Source organism: Mastigoproctus giganteus, chromosome 4 (assembly GCF_048544385.1).
Source record: "Mastigoproctus giganteus isolate SK-2022 chromosome 4, ASM4854438v1, whole genome shotgun sequence".
In the NCBI taxonomy this organism is placed as follows: domain Eukaryota; kingdom Metazoa; phylum Arthropoda; class Arachnida; order Uropygi; family Thelyphonidae; genus Mastigoproctus; species Mastigoproctus giganteus.
In genome coordinates this window covers 195,891,703-195,912,583 of record NC_143578.1, presented here as the reverse complement: position 1 = coordinate 195,912,583, position 20,881 = coordinate 195,891,703, and the positions used below count along the sequence as shown (strand labels likewise).

General features: G+C 35.7%; 2 protein-coding genes across 2 annotated transcripts in view; one reads left to right on the top strand and one right to left on the bottom strand.

The window, feature by feature from the left end:
- Nubpl (NUBP iron-sulfur cluster assembly factor, mitochondrial) overlaps positions 1-20,881 on the top strand; it is a 114,244-nt gene that overhangs the window by 83,762 nt on the left and 9,601 nt on the right. Inside the window, exon 10 of the mRNA XM_090371970.1 lies at positions 546-649. Within this exon, the coding sequence (XP_090228096.1) occupies positions 546-635 (90 nt within the window). The 3' untranslated portion in view covers positions 636-649. The remainder of the gene's footprint in view (positions 1-545; positions 650-20,881) is intronic.
- Positions 20,241-20,881, bottom strand: part of LOC150087304 (uncharacterized) — a 62,528-nt gene continuing 61,887 nt past the window's right edge. Inside the window, exon 5 of the mRNA XM_090372441.1 lies at positions 20,241-20,362. Coding sequence (XP_090228567.1) covers positions 20,241-20,362 — 122 coding nt within the window. The remainder of the gene's footprint in view (positions 20,363-20,881) is intronic.

Sequence of the window (20,881 nt, the reverse complement as noted above, 5' to 3'; positions counted from 1 at the left end):
TTGGGTTTTTTTTTTTTTTTTTTGCGATGCTGTATAAGCTTGCTTTCTTGAATCATTTGCCACTACTAATACTTGTTTACCTGTGTTATTTAAAGAAATGGGCAAATGAAAGGTAAACTTTTTCTCTTTTTTTTTTGATGAGATGATTGTAAATAAGCTTTGCTTTCTTACATAATTTTACCAATGATACTAATACTATACTAATATTTAAGATTAAAAAAAAATAAAAAAATCACCCAAAAGACTTAATTTAGATTAATAAAATTTAACTATTAAAAGAGATTTTAATATTGCAAAAAAATTCAACCTCCAAATAAAATTATGAATTGACATCACCAAGTGCACACTTCCTTGATGTGATTACTATCTATGCCCCTCCCTAAATTCCATGACTAATAATTTTGGTTACAATCCTTTGGAAAGATATTTCAGTAAGAATTCTTATGGTGTTTTAAATATAATATAATAGACTTCTAAATATGATAAAACAAACTCTTTACAATAAAAATATATTTTTTGAATAATATTTTTTAATGAAATTCTAGGCTTATATATATAAAGAGATTGCCAAAGAAGTATTGAGGAGGTTACCCCTGTGGAAAGATCCACTCCCTATATCAAGTGCACCCACATGACAGCTTCTATATAAGTAAAAATTTAAGTAATAGTAAATTTGGTATTTTTATATTATTTGTATGCCAGAAATTGAAATTAATTTTTGTGTACTGTATTTTTTCTATTTTTAAGTAAGCAGCAGCAGCAGCATGTAGAAAACTTAATGTTTTGTTTCTGATAATTGTGTTTTTCTAACAACACAATCATCAGAAAAGCTGTTGAATATATGTTGCCTGTCTTGTAAAATAATCTGTTGTATTCTGGAAATATTATACTGGTCTCAACAGCAATGTTTGTCTTACTTACTGTGGATACTTGAGTATAAGTGAAGAAATTTTGGCCATTTTCAAAATCAAAAAGTACAGGGTCACCATATTATATGGGTCATGTCAGATTAGGTTTCTACGTACAGAGAAAAATTTGTTAACAACTTAAAATTTTTTTAATGTTACTAGGAAAAATTCACCTTGTTCCCAGTTCTGTTTAGAGTAAGTGTGATGCACATATTAACAAATATCTAGACACTACTAATTTTTGTTGCAACAGTTCTTCAGACACTTGCTTAATCATTTAATATTCAGTGATAAAGAGTATCTTTGTTTTTATAATATACATTAATAAAAATATTCCATTCATTTACTATCAAAAGAGTTTTGCACACTTCACTTATTTTGTTATGCTGAAATATACAAAATTGGGCAACATTGGCTATGCCCTCAAAGCACATATTCTAAAATTACCTTATATACAAGTTAATACAAATTCTGACTTCCCCAAGCCCAAAACTGGAGCATCTCTATATCTTAAGTATCAACTTACTCTAGTATCTACTGTAGTTTTGCTTAATTTTTTGCTATATTTAATGGAGAAATTATAACTACACTTCCCGAAACACTTAGATCAAACATCCCTTGGCTTTCACATTAAAATAAAATAGGCTGCACAACCAGTTACTAATAGCTGTGATGTTTCTAATTTCCTTTAAGGAATCTGAGTACAGATTACAGGGAAATTAAATTGGTAAATAATTTAATGTTGTAGACATTACATATTTTTATATTTAATTATTATATAAAGTATTTTAAACATTCATTTTTCAGAATATTTTAAAAAGAACTTGCAATAAATTCTGCTTCAAAGCAAAACAGTGGAGAGTTGTGTTCAGTAGCAAAAGGAGAAATGTGTTTATTATAATGAAAGTAAAATTAAATGTAGTTTACTTCTTTTTTACATCTTGAAAAAATTGGAGTAATTTCTTTAAGTTAAACCAGTTTAGATGACTACATCTAAGCACAATATTTTAAGACTTTTTTTAAAATTATTATTTGGCAGTTAGGTTATTAATTAAGTATATTTAACATAAATAGTTAATGCAGTTCAAAAACATTGGCAGGTACTGAATTAAATATTATTCTAATATTGTTTACAACAAATTTAACAAACAATTTCTGTATGTTTATACAAATGCATATTTCATCAGAAGTGTTTCAGTTATAGGCTATGATGGAAGAATGCATTTAGAAAATATTAGGACAGTATTGTCCTAATATTTTCTAATCATTTTAACATTCTGGCCTCGGCCCTCTGAAAAAAAACTGTAGACTTACTGACTTCACGATTTTTACTGTTCATTAATCAAAAGTTTTTAATCCTAACATGTACAACTTTTATACAGTATTAATTTTTGATCCGATCAATGAACTCAACCCTAAGGAATGAGTTTTTCAGTAGTGGTAGGCTCTGTGGTTTGAGTCCCTTCATGAAAATTTGTAAAAATGAAAATTTTGCACATAAATGCTTTTAAATAATTAATTCTTTATTTTGATTTGGTCACTCAACATTAGCATGAAGGTACTGTCCAGAGAATTTCAGTTTTTGTAAGCAAAAGTCAGACAACAATGGCTGACAGGTGTGATCTCCTACTGATTTTGAAATCTATTTTCATGCTATTTTTATAAATGCTATCTTGTTATATATTTCATATTCATGCTATCCAGTGGCATAACTTAGGTGGGGCATGTGCCCTGGGCACCAAATTTGGCAGGCCCCATTTTTATAGTTGAAAAATGCAAAAATTCCAATTCCATGTGTGTGTGTGCCAGTTCTCAAGGGCAGCATTTTTTTTATTTGTATTGGACGCCTTCAACCCTAGTTATGCCTCTGGTGCTATTATAAACTGTCTACAGTTATTACATTGAAAAACAAATATGAGATGGCCTTGGAAAAACTGTCATTTTTGTTTTGAACAACTTTTAGATCCTTTTCCCCTAGCACAGGAGTCGGCAACCTTCTCTGAACGAAGAGCCATTTTTGATCTAATTAAAAAAAAGGAGAGAGAATCTCAAGAGCTGCATCTCAGCTCAAGCTGGGAGGAGGGGAGTTTTTTTTTAAAAAATGGAAGAGTGGGAAGACATTTTATTAAAAATATATATATTTTGAAATGTTATTTATTAATACTGAAAAACGTAACAAGCATCCAATTAGATATGAATTAATGTGACTTTTGCTGCTGAACTTCTTGAGCGAGTCTCAACATCAGATGAGTATGCCGTAGTTTTTATCTTTAAATATGCCGAGAGACTCGCATCGTTCAAACGGTTTCTTGATTTATTTTTAATATAGTTCATGTTAGAAAATATTTGCTTGTAGAAATAGTCGAACCAAAAACTGAGAAGTCTAAACACAAATAGTTTTTAATTTATATACTTGTCCGATAAGCTACACCACACATCAAAGACAATTTGGTTTGTTTTTTCAACTCATCTATTACCGTCCATTTGTGTAGAATTGCAAGGGAAGCCTTTTGCCTTTCCAAATCCTCAATTTCAGCTTTAAGGCATTTTAGTATTGCACTCCACATGTGATTGATTTTTAAGTCCTCTAACTCCACTTCAAATTGTGCTTCATGTGGGCTAAAAGTTAAAGAGCCGCAGTTACATGTTCAAAGAGCCCCATACGGCTTGCGAGCCACAGGTTGCCGACCCCTGCCCTAGCATATATGTGATTCTAGAATTTGTTCCCCTAATGCATAACATTTTAGAAGTACAGTACAACCTCAATATAATGCATCTCTTCATACCACAATTTTGGATATACCACAGGTATGATCATGTCCCCCAAAATGAATTATGAAAAAAAGTAGTATTCAAAGAACTAGCAATTTCTTATTGGAAACTGGAAAAAGTGAATACTGTATATACTCATATCTACTGTACATCCTACTAGCTTATTCCATCAGCTAAAAATTGGCTGTATTTTCACTTCGTTATATTTGGTATTCAGTCAGAGACTGATTACTGTAGTCACTCAGTTTCTCCCCTGAGCTAGAGATGTAAAAGAGTATATCAGTAGAACACTAATTACAAACAGTTACCTCTAGAGGGAATACAGTTACCATTTGCCAAGTGCGTTACATTAGTTACAATGTAAATTTTGTAAACAACAGCATGACATCCTTTCTTCGACTAGAAGTTAGGATAGCAAAAACTGCTAAGTGCCAAACTAGACAAAAATATACATGAACTGACAAGTATTTTATGGAGAAATCATGTGACTTCACTTTGGCACAATGACTAGAGAGATTGGTTTTGATTTACGTTTCTCAATACATGGTAAATTCTAGGGCATCAGAAATAAATGTATGGCAAAATTAGCCGACTGGGCTAGCCGGGTGGGTAAAGTGCCTGCCTGGCAACCCAACGGTCACGGGTTCAATTCCCACCTCAGGCTTGGATCAAAGTACTGCAAAAACCTTGGGAGGTGCATTATGGCCACAGAAGCCTATGCGCCAACAACTACAAAAAAAAAAAAAAAAAATGGCAAAATTAATTAGTAGGACTGAAGGCCACCAAAAGAAAAAATCAGAGTTGAAGAAAAGCTAAAGATTATCAAAATAGTTAACAGTGGCAAAACAAAATGCAATAAATTTTGTGAATGTGGAATTTCAGAAGGAATGATCTATAGTTGGATGAAAGAGAAAGTAAAAATTGCATTCATTCATAGACTCCACAGAAATGAAATAGGTCTCCAAATAAAGAAAACTAGATTTTATGAAAAGTGATGCAGACCAATGCTTTATACAAATGGTTTCTACAGAAGCATAATGAAGGAGTAGCGATAAATGGGATAATTTTGAAAGCACAGGCACATAAATTTCATAAGCTACTTGGTGGAGATGGTGACACATTTAAAGCTTCTGAATGTTGACTTTGGAGATGGAAAGCTTGTCATGGAATATCCCAACAGCAGAAGCACTTCCTGAATTTCTGTGTAATGTAATTCAGGATGGTGAGTCCACAGAAGAAAAGTTGCACAGATAAACTTGAAGATAAAGCTCTGTTACTGTTGGATCACTTCCCAGCTCATACTTTGATTGATATCGTGAAATCAAAAGATGGCAAGATCACAGTTGCATTTCTGCCAAGGAACATAACTTCTAATTCAACCCATTATTCGAGCCTTCAAAGCCTACTATTGTGGCGAGCTCCTTGCTGCTGTTGTGAACTTAGAAATCCAAGTTCTAGAATTTCTGAAAACATTAACACTGAAAGGGCATATAACATTGGATTAGCATGGAAGAAAGTAAGCTCAACTGAAAACTGCTAGAAAAAAAATTTATTGGAAAAGACGAGATCACTAATAATAACCTTGAATTAGCAGCATTTTCAGAACGTGAAGCAAAGGCTGCTTGGATTGAGGTGCACGCGGAAGCTCCACGTATGCTTTACCTGAGCAAAGAAGAAATTGCAGCTTCTGTGAATGGTGGGAAGACAGTCGACAAACAGAAGACCAGGGACATAAGGAGTGACTCAAAAGATAACAAGAATGACTCGTGGAAGGAAAAAACACCAGAAATTAACAAACTGTTTGAAAACATTAATCAGGTGATGGCATGGGTAGAACGTCAGACTGATAGTAAACATCTTCAATTTTTGCATTTGACCACTAATAAGAATTATATAATGAAAAATGCTGTCATCAGTTCTGGCAAAGTAAATTACCTAACTATTTCAGAATGGATGCACCCAGATAAGAAATTCCCGCATAAGAAGTTTTCCCCCTACTAGGTTTGTTTCTTAAGTTCCAATTTCCCCTCTATAATGTAATGTATTATTTTCCCGTGTAAGAAGTCTCCCGGATAAAAAGCTTTTCCATATAAAATGTTCATGGTAAAGAATACACAGTGTATTATTATAATGACGTTTTCCTACTTAATACATTTTTTAAATGTAGAAATTCTTTATTAAAAAATATAAACATTTTGGTAATCGAACAAGTTAGTGCCAAGTATAATTTTAGTTCATAGTAAATCACTGAAGCAGGTGAAATGGCATCGTTTTTTGACATATCGCGGATGCCTTCACGAGTTACCCAGATATTGCACTACTTCCAATAAGCTGGTACATTATATTTAACAGCACATTAGCCTTAGATGCTAATGTGCTATTAAACCCTTAAACAACCACCCATTCAATAAGCAACACTCCGCCACTGGAGAAGACTAATGTTATGTATTCTCAGCGGATACCAGCCCTGGGTAGTGGTATTCACCAAGAATCCACTGGCGAAGTGATGCCTATTCGAGAATCCAGTGTCAAAACGTTGCTTATTCTAGGTAGTTCAATATCAGGGCAACTCGTTGTGAAGGCATTCGCAACATGGCCACCAGCAGCATGGTGCAAGTGCACCACTTTTGGATTTTGAAGTATTACACAATTTTTAATATTTTCATTAATTTATTGAAACACTAAAACAATACAAATTATTTCTTTCAAAATACAAGTACTTTCTCCTACTGATCACGAAATGTTGGCTCAGCTGTACATGTAAATCAGTCAAAGTTCCACTTAATTAAAATGTTACATTACAGTCTCAAATGATAGAGGGAAGTAACTTGGACTTACTGGTGACTTTCCATGAGATTTAAACAATTATTTTAAGAACTATGGACGTTTTTTAAGTTTTCATATGTAAAGCTGTATAGTACTATGCTAGCCACATATGTAATGCTATGTACAGCTATATGTGATTTTCATTAGAGTGGACCAAGCATTGGGAAGCCCTATAGTAAATTTAAATACATTCATTCTATCACTCCCATAACCTCTTGTTGCTCATATGCATGGAAATGCTATTTATGTATAGTATAGAGTTTCTCGTTGTGCTCATTTCTCACGTTCCCAATCGGTCGCTCTGGAAACAATAGCGACACCATATTGGCTACCATCTTGGATTGGTACCGAGAGGGACAGCATAAAGCCATTTAATATTGACAGTTTGGTGCTATAAAGTGTTAATTATTGTTGATGCTAACTGTATATAGGGATAAGAACAATATTTTAAGTGCCATTTAACTGTAACATGAAGTACACACTGAAATTGGAAATGCATGGTCGCAACGGACGCCTAGCATGGACGAAAGGGAAAAACGAGGGTTTTTTGGGGAAAAATCTAGAAAGGAAATACTAATCGAATACTCGATCAATATATATCATTAAAACTTTGTGGTGCTCAAGCCCACTACGCCTGACACACAATTCAAGTGAAGATGTTAAGAAAGCTGTGATGGACTCTCTCACAGAAGACATAAAGAGCACAAGAATAAAGTCCATCAGGAAAACCCGAAACATGGGATAATTGAAACCGTGACCAGTGATGATGCTAAATGCATCTTAGAAAATGCCAAAATATCCACCCTTGGATTGGTAGCTCAACTACCATGGCCTGTCCATTGTGATGTATGACCTGGAAAAGGACACAACATCAACCACCATTATAGAAGAGATTTACAGACAAAACCTGCAACAAGACCTCCATAGATCCTTCCAGCACCCATGATTCACAATGAGATATCACAAAAACGATGCCTTGTTCGATTAATGAATTTTCTGTAGTCTGAGGCTTTCAACGCCAACACCTTTTTAGTTTAAACATTTGATATAATGGAAGTGACATATTGCAATTGTTTTCATTGATATCCATCATCGGAAATGTCGACCACGTGAAGCATTTACCGTTAAGTTCTCATTTTTCTGAACAGTTCTGAATTATTTAGTGGATTATTGCTCTGTGTTATTATAATTGTAACTTTTTAAGGTATGTTGAAACTCCAAAGAAATTCACTTCCAACTTGGTAATTATTATTATCAATTTAATTCTCTGTTGAGGAGACACCCCCCGGACAGCCATTGGCTAGAAGGTTGCGAGTTACATTCTAAGGTGCGAGTATTTAGTAATGAGTTTAATGAACACAGTTTAAAAATGTTTCCCATAGGTAGAGTAAAATATTTATAAATTCTGAAATAGTACTTAAAAATCATCTTCAACTAATGTATGTGTATCTTTTCATTTTTATTTGTGTAGTTAATATTTTCATACCTTAGGGTTTTCCCGCGTAAGAACTTCTAAACCTTAAGTCCCTTGGAGAACTTCTTATCCGTGTTTTACTGTATTAGCAGGATATAATCATTAATACTTTGTCTTTTAGTATGTATACTCAACACCGGTGACTTCACCGAATACTTTAATGTTGTGGAAACCAGCGTGATGCTTGAACCTATTGAACCACCTGTTACTTGCCACGAACTTGGCTTGGGGTTCGCCGACTTATCCTTAATATCTTTATAAATACTTGTTGCTTTTGCTTGAATGGTCATTAGACTCAGGGGCACTCGATTCTGAATCTGATTTCCCATCCATATTATTAACAGCTGCAGACATCTTCGATATAGAACCTGAACGCTCTTTTGTGATCACTGTTAATCTTAAGTGCGTTGATCCTTTGACATGTTCTTTTATATGCTCACTGTTCTTTAAAATAGTATTCACTGTTAAAGCAGTGAGACCTAATTCCCTTGCAATAGATGACAAACTTTGTCCTGCTTCATACCTCTTAATCATTTCCATCTTCATTCCTAAATCAGTTTTGTTCTGTTTCCTGGCACTACCACCACTTGCACTTTTCGGTGGTTGCTTTTCCTTCATCATTGTAATACGTAAATAGGAATGACGAGAAGCTTCTGAAAATTTGTTTTTTTTTATATTTGAAGATTTCAGTGAAAGGGAACATATTTTAACATAATAGCATAAAAATCCACAATTCAGTTATCGGTATTATTGCAAATGCAATAAGATAGAGTTTACTACCCGTTTATAATTAGAAGCACTTACAGAAAAACCCCAATAAACCGGAAAGTGCAAATTGTTTTTATTGTTTTATGGTTGTGACCTCCAGAAACATGCTTTAGAAAAATATCACAAAGGCATTCAAAATTGATTCTTATAACTGAACATATGATAACGATGAAAGGGTAGTGCAATTTCCATTATAAATATGACTTTTTAGAGATAAATAGTAATATAGAGAAATTTTCAACTTCCAAGGACTTGAAACGAATTACAAAAAAAAAAAAAAAAAAAACCACCAGTGTGTTATTGGGTTCACATTTCCATATATTTTCACGATACCTCCATTTATTCCTAAGGGATGCAAAGGCGCCTCCGTTGCCGGGTGGGCAGGAGCAGCAGTGCGTAGCACACGCTTCTTGATTAGACCGAGGTTCGAGCCCGTGACCACCTAATGCGGAAAGGTCAGGGAATGACCACTGCTTATCCCCGGAGCAATATGGTCTTAGTTGCTAATGCTCCTAAAAACCAAATAACAAACAAACGGCATGCAAAATACTTTTCCACCGACTGGCAGAAACTTACGTAAAGTCGAATTTCCGTAAGTCAAGTATTACTTAAGTTGGGGAGTTCCTGTACTTTATTTTGTCAATAAAATGAGATGTATAAGTGGTAGGCTGAAGAGTAAGGTAGTGAGATAAGTGGTAGGCTGAAGTTGCCTCTAATGAGACAATCTTGCTTACTACCCAGTTCCATCTACCTCAAGAGGTTTTATCATAATCATCATAGTCAATTGCTCCGTAACATACACCACTTTTTTCTTCCATTACTGAAAATTGTTTGACACTATACTGACTCCACATTTGCATTATCTTGATCTAACTTAGGGAACATTCTTACCACAGGCAGTTTTTGATTAGAAGCATCGTATATAGTATTCACCAAAATGAAATTCTTCATGTTGTATCTCTGAGTGGCCCACCATCTCTCATTAAGTCCAACTACATCGGCATTACTTGATTTGACCAAAAGTTCATATTCATTAAATTTGTTTAGACAAAGTTTTAAGTTTTGTATGTTATTGCTTTGGCAACGATGATATACCTATTATCTCTCTATACATTAAAAAAGTCATCTTCCTAGTGATATTTATTCACGCCAATGGGAGAAGAGGGCAGGGGCAATTACATCACTACAAATGTGCAAGTAAATAATTACATTATCTTCCATTGAAAGACAACTACTTCCATAACATTCATCAACCTCGTGCACACGCTTCACTGTCTAATACATGACTACGTCTGGCATCATTTGTTCCATTCTAATGTCAGCTGATGAAGGGACCGGATATAGTTTATCTTTGTAAATATTTAAAATATTTGTATAGTTTGTAAATATTTTAGTTAAAGATTTTAGTCTTTCTCTTTCGAATGCAACAGTATTCCTCATGCATTATGGAACTCAAAGCAAAAGGCCTTTTCCTAAATGGCTTATGTAAACACAGGTAAATAATTACATAGTGATATTTATTTCACCTTGAGAATGCCGTGTGGTGGGGTAGTCAATTGGAGAAGAGGTATGTGGGTCATGTGGTACAAGAGGGCTTGGCGCCTCCGTAGCCAGGTGGAAAGGAGCAGCAGTGCGTATCACACGCTTCTTGATTAGACTGGGGTTCGAGCCCGTCACCACCAAATACGGAGGATGCATTAGCGTAGTAGAGGCATTGGATGCAAGAAAGCAAGCTTATGCAACATCAGCCAAAAAAATACCTGTTCAAAATAACTGTCCAGCTGAGCCTTAAACTTATTTAGGCTATCAACTTTCACGACAAGGGATGGAAGTCTGTTCCACCAACCAACCACCCGCTGGCTAAAGGCAAATTTCCACACGTCTATCCTGCATCTGTCTTTCCTCAATTTGAATTTATGCCCTCTCAGGTGATTATTCTGAGCAAGACGAAGAATCCCATCAGCATTGAGCATGCTCAAACCATTCAAGGCTTTATACACCTCTATCAGATCACCTCGCTGGTGCCTAGTCTCCAGATACTGTAATTTGCAAAACTTAAGCCTTTCTTCGTAAGAGCACCCCTTTGTTCCATTCACTAATCTTGTTGCCCTTCTCTGTACTCGTTCCAGCAGCTCTACATCCTTCTTGAAATGAGGCCTCCAGACCTGTATACAGTACTCTAGGTGTGGCCTGACCATTGCCTTATACAAGGGAATAATAACCTCCCTATCCTTGCTAGAAAAATTCCCATATATCATTGACAATACACCATGAGCTACTCTTGCAGCCCGTCTGCACTGACTCAGAGAACTTCATATCTGCCTCAGAGAACTTCATATCTGCCTGCACAACCACCCCCAGGTCCCTTTCATTCTCTACCACTGTCAGTGTAGTACCACAGATCTGATACGTTGCTCTGGGGTTGCTGTTTCCCATATGTAGTACATTTGTCAATGTTAAACTTCATTTGCCACCTCTCAGCCCATCTGCTCAACCTTTACAGATCGTGTTGCAGCAGCATAGTGTCAGTAGTGTCCTTGACAACCCTGCCAACCTTCGTATCATCTGCAAACTTGGACATTAAGCTTGATATACCATCATCAATATCATTTATAAATACAGAAAACAATAATGGACCCAACACTGAACCCTGAGGGACTCCACTAATAACATTAGTACATGATGAGCAGTGTCCATTGATTACCACTCTGTCTTCTCCTCCTCAACCACCCCTTTATCCATAGCAGCAATTTGCCTCCAATGCCATGGAAGACTGCTCCAATTTGTGCAGCAGTCTTCCATGTGCAACAGTATCAAAAGCCTTTCTAAGATCCAAGTATATAATATCAAAGTTATTCCCTGCATCCAGTTCTTTTGTGACTGCATCATAGTATCCAATCATATTGGTCAGGCAAGACTTCCCCTTAACAAAACCATGCTGTGTCCGAGCTATAACTGAAGTCTTGTCTAGATGATCCTGCAGTGTTTCTTTAACCAGTGCCTCTATTAATTTTCCTGGAACAGAAGTTAAACTCATAGGTCTATAATTACTTGTGTCAGCCTTTGATCCTCCTTTGTGAATTGGGGTCACATTTGCACATCTCCAGTCTGTGGGTACCTCCCCTGAGTCCAAGGAAGCTCTCATAATTATGGCTAAGGGTTTGCTTACTTCCTTTGCTGCCTCCTTTAATATAACTGGATAGATCCCATCCACCCCAGGTGCCTTTCTTGTGTTTATCTTCAACAATTTCTCCTCCACTTTACTCTCAGTTATTACAAGATTCTCTAGCTTACTGCCAGAGTTGAATACACCTCTGGCATTCCCCTCGCTGAATAACTCCTCATGTGTGAATGTCGATGCAAAATATTCATTTAGTTTGTTAGCTACCTGAGCAGGATCATCAACAGGATCATTGATTGACCCATCGATATCAAGTGGACCAATCTGATTCATCCCCTTCCTTCTAGAGTTTACAAAAGTAAAGAACTCTTTGCTGTTTTTCTTTGCATCCCTTGCCAAAGATTTCTCATAATCTGCCCTCGCCTGCCTAACCTCCTTTGTAACTTGGCTACAGATCAACTTGTATCTATCATAGGCTTCTGTGTCATGTGTGTAATTTGTATGTATCCCATGCATTTTTCTTCTCTTCCATCTGTCTCATTAGTTCATCTGACATCCATTTAGGCCTAAACCTTGAACAATATTTCTTAGTTGGTATGTAAAGCCTAGTAGCTTCCAAGGTAAGTTCTTTGAATGCTTCCCATTTTGAATTTGCTATTGGTAACATCATCAGTTGGTCCCACTGTATAGAATTTAAATACTGTCTCAGTCCATCGTAGTTGCCTTTACGAAAGCAATAACCCTTCCCTTTACCTGTGATGGTAGTTACCTCTTTGAGTAAATCCCACTTCAGCACACTGTGATTACTGCCACCTAGTGGTTCATTTATCTGCAGATTCTTAATGCATGAAGAATCACTACTGATAATCAAATCAAGAGTATTACTCCCACTAATTGCCTCCCGAACATGCTGATGTAGAAAACAATCATCCAATAAATCCACAAAAGCCTTGCTAGTGTGTGAGTGACCAGCCCCCAAATTCCAGTCAATATCCGGGAAATTAAAATCCCCCATTATAAGACTCTGATTTACTGGCCCACTCTATTTCCCTGTACAGTTTCGTATTCTACTCATCAGAGTCATTAGGCCTATAGCACACTCCTAATCTCAATTTTGATCTCCCAATGCTTATGTCACACCAAACGGACTCGACACTGCACTGTCCGGCGATGTCAACTGCTTCACTTCCTTGAATTTTATGTGTTTCTTAACTAATAGCATAACTCCTCCTCCCTTCCTATCCTCTCTGTAGACGTACTCCCCAATTTCCAGTTCTGCATTCCTTATATCTGTGTGACACCACGTCTCTGAAATCCCAACAATATCTGCCTTTGATGTTTTGAGCAATACCTCAAATTCATCAAATTTATTTACTAAACTCCTAGCATTGGTGTACACGCAAGTATACATGCACCTGTTTTTATTCTTAGCTACTCTAACACAACCCATGTGTTTACTTGTACCGCAATGACTCCCAGCAGTCTCTGAAATATCCTGCATCTTGTTTTTCAGGCTTCTGCTCATTCGAATAGAAGCAGTGCAAGAATCTCTTTCACCTCTTCCAGTGGCTATTGTTAATCTATTAGTCTTTGTCTCCCCCCAAGCTAGCAGTTTTCCGATCCACCTAACACTGCCTCGATAGCATCAGCAAATATTCTTTGCTGATGCAAATATTCTTTGCTTTTTTTCAACAGTGACCTTTACTTGTTAAGTAATTCTGCCGGTCTCCTACTCTTGATATCATTAGTGCCAACGTGTACAACTATATCACCTTTTGTGCCCTTAAAATGTGGAAAGGTCAGAATGACCACCACATATTCATGGAGCAATATGGCCTTAGTTGCTAATGCTCCTAAAAACCAAATAACAAACAACAAGTGGGCGGGGCAATTGCGTCACTACAAATGCACAGATAAATAATTACATCGGTAGATTTTCTGATTAGATATCCATCAGTGCGTTTCAACGGGTGTCTTTTACTTAGAAGATTTGACTTACTCCGCCCTATCTCTACATTTTACGTAGAAAAGTGTGCGCAGGGGTTGGCAAGCAAAGCAAGCAGGGGTGGTGAAGCCCCATTAGTAGTTACTTAATTTTTTTTCCATGTGGTCTGCTGCAGGTTTTGCTTCTTTTAGTTTCCCAGTGTATAGAGAATTAATAGTTGCACACACAAGTGCTCTCAAAGAGGATGAAAGTGTAATGTTAGCCTGTGCCAGCTTCCTCGAACCCCCAATGCCTCATCACTGGATTTAGCAAAAACCCTTTACCTCCTCTTTTACAAAAGAAATTCCATCTACCAGCTAAGGCTGCATATGCTGAGAAACATTCTTTCCATCATAAGTCTTTGTAGAGTCCCTCAAGCTTTCATTCCTTTGTATCACACCTGGGCAGAATTGCCAACAAGAAAATTTTGTCCTATCTTGTGACACTTTTTTCAACTTACCTTATATTTCATAACCATTTCATCAGTTTGTTTAAGTTTTAAATCATTAGTCCACACATCTGTTACCACACACCCACTAATAGAATTGTGAGCCAAAAAATTGTTTTTACATTTCCTTTTTTGCACCCATAGAAAAGGATCTCTCTCTCTCTCTCTCTCTCTCTCTCTCTTTCTTACAGAATGTTCCCTTGTCTCTCTTACAGTTGGGTCCCCAATTAAGATTATTTCCTGCAGAACCAAAACATTCTGCACTGGTTGATCCATTTTTGGAACCGGATTTAGAAGTATGTCACCCAATAATAGCATCAGGAACTCAAGTCTCTGACAACCACTGAATGTGCTCCATAGCATCAGCTCACCCACTCAGAGACATGCTTAACAGAATGTAAATTTTGAATAAGTTTGTTGCAAGCAAAAAGGACAACATATAGGAGAAAAACTAATCACTAATGGCAGTTCCACCATCAAATGGCACAATTTGGCATGTGGCATTTCTAGGTGAATCCATCCCTTTTAAATAAAATTTAAAATTACAAAATATCTTAACGATAAACTCAAAAGAACACACTGGTTAATTACCTTATGTGTGTGCATAAATTATACTGTTTAGTACATTGTACAGTTCTGCAAGAGAATTCTTATTTCTTCTCAAAATGACCAATAACAAAAGCTTTGTGAATATGAAGCCGTAAACTTTTAAATATTTAGCTAAATATAAAAATTAGCTAACCTACAACATGAGATTATAGTATTATTTACATTACTGTTTGTATTAAAAATTAAATAGAGCATACTTGGATTCAGATGAGGTTCCTATGGACTGGAGATATGCTGGATACTTAGCTATTCCCAATTCATAAAGGGGGAATCGAAAGGAGACATGAGTAATTACATATCTGTTAGCTTAATGTCTGTTCCAAGGAAAATAATGGAATTACTGGTTAAAGGAGTAATGCAATTATACTGCAATCACAGCATGGATTTGATAAGGGGCAGTCTTGCCTAACCAATCTGATAATTTATTATGATACAGTGCCCAATGAACTAGATGCAAAAAAATAATTTTGACATCTTGTACTTGGATTTCAGGGATGCTTTTGCTACTGTTGCACATAAAAGACTGCTGTAAAAAGTGGAGCAATGTGGCATTCAAGGCAAGTTACTACTGTGGATCAAGGGATGGTTAAGTGGAAGAAGAATAGTTATCAATAGGCACTGCTCTTTGTGAACTAATGTGATTAGTGGAGTTTCCCAAGGTTCAGTGCTGGGCACATTGTTGTTTTCAATATTTATCAGTGATATTGATGAAGGTATATCAGGCTTAATGTCTAAGTTTGCAGATGATACAAAGGCTGGCAGGGTAGTTAATAACAGTCATCAGAGTGAACTACAGCAACAAGAGCTAAGAAAATTAGGTCGATGGGCTGAGAAATGGCAGTTCAAGTTTAACACAGACAAATTCAAGATTCTGTTTGTGTAGCAGTAACTAATGAACTGTGTGGTACTATACTCAGCTTAGTGGAGAATGAAAAGGGACCGGAGTTAATTGTACAGTAAGACATGAAATTCTCTTATCAATGCAGACATGCTGCCAGGTTTTTGTCAATGATATATAGAAACGTGGCTAGCAGGGATAAGGAAGTGATTATCTCTTTGTATAATGCCATGGTAGGCTGCATCTTGAGTACTGCTGCATCTGGAGATCCCACTTTAGGAAGGATATATATCTGTTGGAAAAGGTGCAGAGAAGGGTAACCAGAGTGGTGAAGGCAAAACCCTTACCTAGAAAGTGAAAGAACTCTTACCTAGAAAGGCTTCAGTTCTGCAAATTGTAGATCTCAAGACTTGCAGGGAGATCTGATTAAAGCCTTGAATGGATTGAGTAAACGAAATGTTAATGGTATTCTTCCACTTGCTGAGATTACACACATGCGAGGGCATAAATTCAAGTTGAGGAAGGATGTTTGCAGAATAGATGTGCAGAAGTTTGCTTTCAGCCAGTGGATGATTGATTGTTGAAACAGGCTTCCATCTGTTTTGGAAGCAGATGGGTTGAATAAATTCAAGGAAGAACCAGAAAAATTCTAGGAGGGTATACAGATTGGTGAACTGTGTAGAATTTTTTTTATTTGAAAATATCTTTGTTATCACCTACTAAATTTTGGACTGAAGTAAAACCAATTTGTCACAGAAATGACATTTCCGTAAAGGTAATTTTCATGTTTCTTTTAGGTATTTTGATTTGTATATATTGATTACAAAATAAAAGAGCTTTTGTATTGTAAATATTTTATTGATCATTCACAAATTTCCATACTTTCGGTGGAAGACAAGACAATATACAATGGATTTATGATAACTAAAGTAGGACATATATTTGCAACGTATCTAAATGTCCGTGGAAAACAGCATCGATTGAGGTACCTGACCTTGTAGTTGAAATTGAAGGATTAGTGGTGAGTTAGATTGAATGTTTCTTGAAGGAAAGTAATTAATGCTTTAGTTTCTCCCAATCTGAAATTATTGTTGAAATCAATGCTCATGACCATGGGTGTGCAATATGCCAGAATGATATGTCACTCGAGATCATGGGTATGCCGGAATGAGTACAGCAACAAAACGAAATCAATTATCTCCTGTACAACACTGTTAGGAGAAACGTAGACAACCATTGTAAGTATCACTTGGCCATTAGGTAACAAGCACTCCACTGTACATATATCACCAACAGGCCAAACCCTGACTGTCGAACCAGTCATTTGTCCATAGATGACATCTAAGTATGGCGTAACAATGTGTACCATCCATCTTGTGATATATTGTGACCATAGCTGTCCTTTGGTTTCATGCTTGAATTGAACCATGCAGTTGAAGTTCTTGTCTTTATGGCATTTAACTTGACTTTGGCTTTGTTAAACACTCAGCTATAGCAGTGTGGCATTGTCCCTTTCACTAATCAGGAAATGACTGATGTAAAAACATCTATAGAGGTACCTAACAATGGAATGCAATGAAAATGCGAACTGCAACAGTACAAATATTTGTATTGTTGCAATCACACATTGACTATGACATAATACTATTCAACAAATGCTACTTAGGCTATTGGCTTGGAGTTTTATTTTTTTTGCTGATGCTATACAAGCTTGCTTTCTTGCATCGTTTGCCATTACTACTATTTAGTCCTGGAAATGAAGTTAATCCTAATTCAGTTTCATCTTGTGATCCAACAAATGAATATCTTAGAATTCTGTGCAATAAGACAGTTTGTAACTGATTACTTATTTCCGAATTTTGTTCATGAAGAGTTGTCATCATAAATTTTAGCATTGCATTTGCAGTTAAAAGATTAGAATCTTTACAGCAATGCTTCCACAGCTAATTTGATTCGTATAAGAGTAGAGATAGTTGCAGATAAAATAAATTAATCACAAAAATTTATTCAGTAATTTAAGTCCATTAAAGCCTTTTGGCTGCAGTATCTTAAGTGATAAAATCTTTCAACAAGTTTTTGAATCAATCAGTAAAGCAATTTCTTTTCCATATTCTGCTTTAACATAAATTTGTAAATATTTCTCATTTTTAGTAGGTGAATGTTTAAAAATTTTAACTATTTTTGTAATGAGTGAGGAAAGTTCATTGTGAGCGAGATTATTAGGATCACCTGTAGAATCTGCCTCTATGGTCATCGTTGTCTTCATCATATGTATGTTCAGTATTAGATAATTCATGTTTATCAAATATTTTGTTGTTTTGTTTGGACTTATATAGGACATCCATAACCACCAAATTAATTCCGTGAGTAAGGCAAAGTTGCTGTTCTGCATCGACGAGCCTTCCAATTTTAATCATAAATTATGCCCCATTTGTTATAACACAGACTATTTCTATATCTCTGCATTTCTATATCTATAGAAATGCAGAGACCACGGTTTCTAATTTCTTATCAACAAGTTGAATACACATTTTTGCCAACATACTTCTGTGCACATGAACTAATCCAATGTTATACCAATGGTACCTTATTATTATTTTATTTAGTTGCCATACATTGGCTATGTTTGGCAACCATAGTACAGTTTACAGTTTCATACACATATTATGATACAATTTAGAATGTCACACAAAATGCAAAATGAAGTACAATATATTTAAAAAATGAACATCCTGGGTTGATACAACTTACAATTTTGAATAACAAAATACAGAAAGCGATGAGTGCCTGGAAATGCAAAGTGAGGTACAATATCTTACAAAATGAACATCCTGGATTGATACTATTTACAATTTCAAATATCATACAAAATGCAGAGGTGGTGTCTCCGTGGGCAGGAGCAGCAGTGTGTAGCACACACTTCTTGATTAGACCGGGGTTCGAGCCCGTGCCCACCAAATACGGAGGATGCGGAAAGGTCAGGGAATGACCACCGCATATCCCCGAAGTAATATGGCCTTAGTTGCTAATGCTCCTAAAAAATAACCAAACAACAAACAAAATGCAGAGAGTGATGAGTATGCTGTTCCTGGACAAGGAACAGCACCAGTTAAAGAATGACGTTACCTTTCATTCCAAGCTTGCTGCTCTATTATCTTTCATTCTGTTTCATTTATAGATTTTTCATCCATCTTATTGCTCACTTTTAATAAAGCCCTTCTTTTAAAAATTTGTGTCACAAATTCTTTAAACACCATTAAATCCTCCTTTTATTTTAACCATATAAACCCTCAGAAAGTCTACTCATATTGTTATTCATACTCGAAGCACTACATTTCAACTTAATCCTTATTCAACCTTGCAAAGAAAGATCCATGACCTGTCATGAGAAAAACTATACAGATTTTTCTAACTATTTACAACTTATATTCTTTCTTACATCTGATAAAAATTTTCTTGTTATTTCTCCTTCATTCGAAGTCTCCAACTGAATTTGCCAAATCTCTGACAACTTGTTCTACACTCTTATTTTCCCCAACTTCATATCTTCTTCTTGGTGGAATGGATGTTTATATTTAATTAGTACCTATTTCTAATAGAAATCCACTCATCAAAAGTCAAGCTAAAACTTTTTCCTTCAGCTGTGATTTCAAGAATATTTTTACTGTAATTCATGGCGCCTCCGTAGCCAGGTGGGAAGGAGCAGCAGTGCGCAGCACACGCTTCTTGATTAGACCGGGGTTCGAGCCCGTCACCACCAAATAGGGGGGGATGCGGGGAGGTCAGGGAATGACCACCGCATATCCCGGAGCAATATGGCCTTAGTTGCTAATGCTCCTAAAATCCAAATAACAACAACAACAACAACAACAACAACTGTAATTCAGAACCATATTTCCTATAGTAAGGCAAACCATCCAAGCTGTCATACAAGCTAATACTTCTGACGTTTCCTTATCACGTTTTAAGTAATTTGCTATTAAAGAATGAGATGGAAATAATAGTTTGGCTTGTTTATATTGACTCTGTTCATTTTTGTCGTCATCTATATTAGATGTCACATTTGTTTTTCTTAATCTATATTATGTATTGTCTTTTAAGTGACTATGCAGTCCACTTGTAGATTAGCCTCCACAACGTATTTATTTTGAACATTCCTTACATTTCACTAGCTGACAGAATTTTTATTGCTTCCTTTTTCTGTGCTCTCTAAATACATATAGTGAATCCTGTTTATTTTCTAAAATATAAATGACACAAATTGATTAAATAAGTTTATAATTCAAACTCAATTACTTTAAAAAAAAAAAAAAAAAAAAAAAATATATATATATATATATATATATATGCAAGACAAATACATATTTTAGTTGTAATTTTATATGACACACACAAAAGAATACATCAATCATCAACCGATTATGCTTCTTTACTTCCCCCGAAACAGAAAAATAACTTTTCACAAATGCCTATAAATACTATAAATAAATTATCACAAACTATTAAGTTCCATATGCTTTAAAGCTTGTAAAGCTACTCTTGTTTTCTCCTGTAGCTTGGATGGAGAAGTTAACAATTTCTGGAGACTTTGAGGATCCATTTCCATAAACATTCCTGTAAATAAATGAAAGTTATAAGAATGATTAAATACCCTCTATCCTGCACACAGTACCGATATAAGGAAAAATATTCGTGGAATATCTAGATCTTTTTGTCCCAAATAAATATGGTTTTTCTCTTATGAATCTTTCTTCTCTTATGAATCTTCTTTGAACCAGACATCTTTTTCAAAGACCAACAGTAATCTGCCATTATATAATATATTCAACTTCCTTTGTAGAATTCCACATCCTATTCCTTACTTAACAGGTGAAGTTTTCCAGAAAAAAGTATGTGGGAATGTGAGCATATTTTCAATGTTGTTATTGTTGGATTTTAGACACCTCAGTGACTTAGACATATTGTATGCCATTGTGTATTATGTGTGTTCAAGGGGCAATTTGCATGTTGTGTAGGCTGAAAAATGCAGAATAGCCCATTAGGAAACATTGCCCAGTTTGGCTAACTACAACCCTGACTGAAGAGGCCTTTAGAAATTCTTCCAAACAGGGCTTTAACACCCAACCCTCTCCA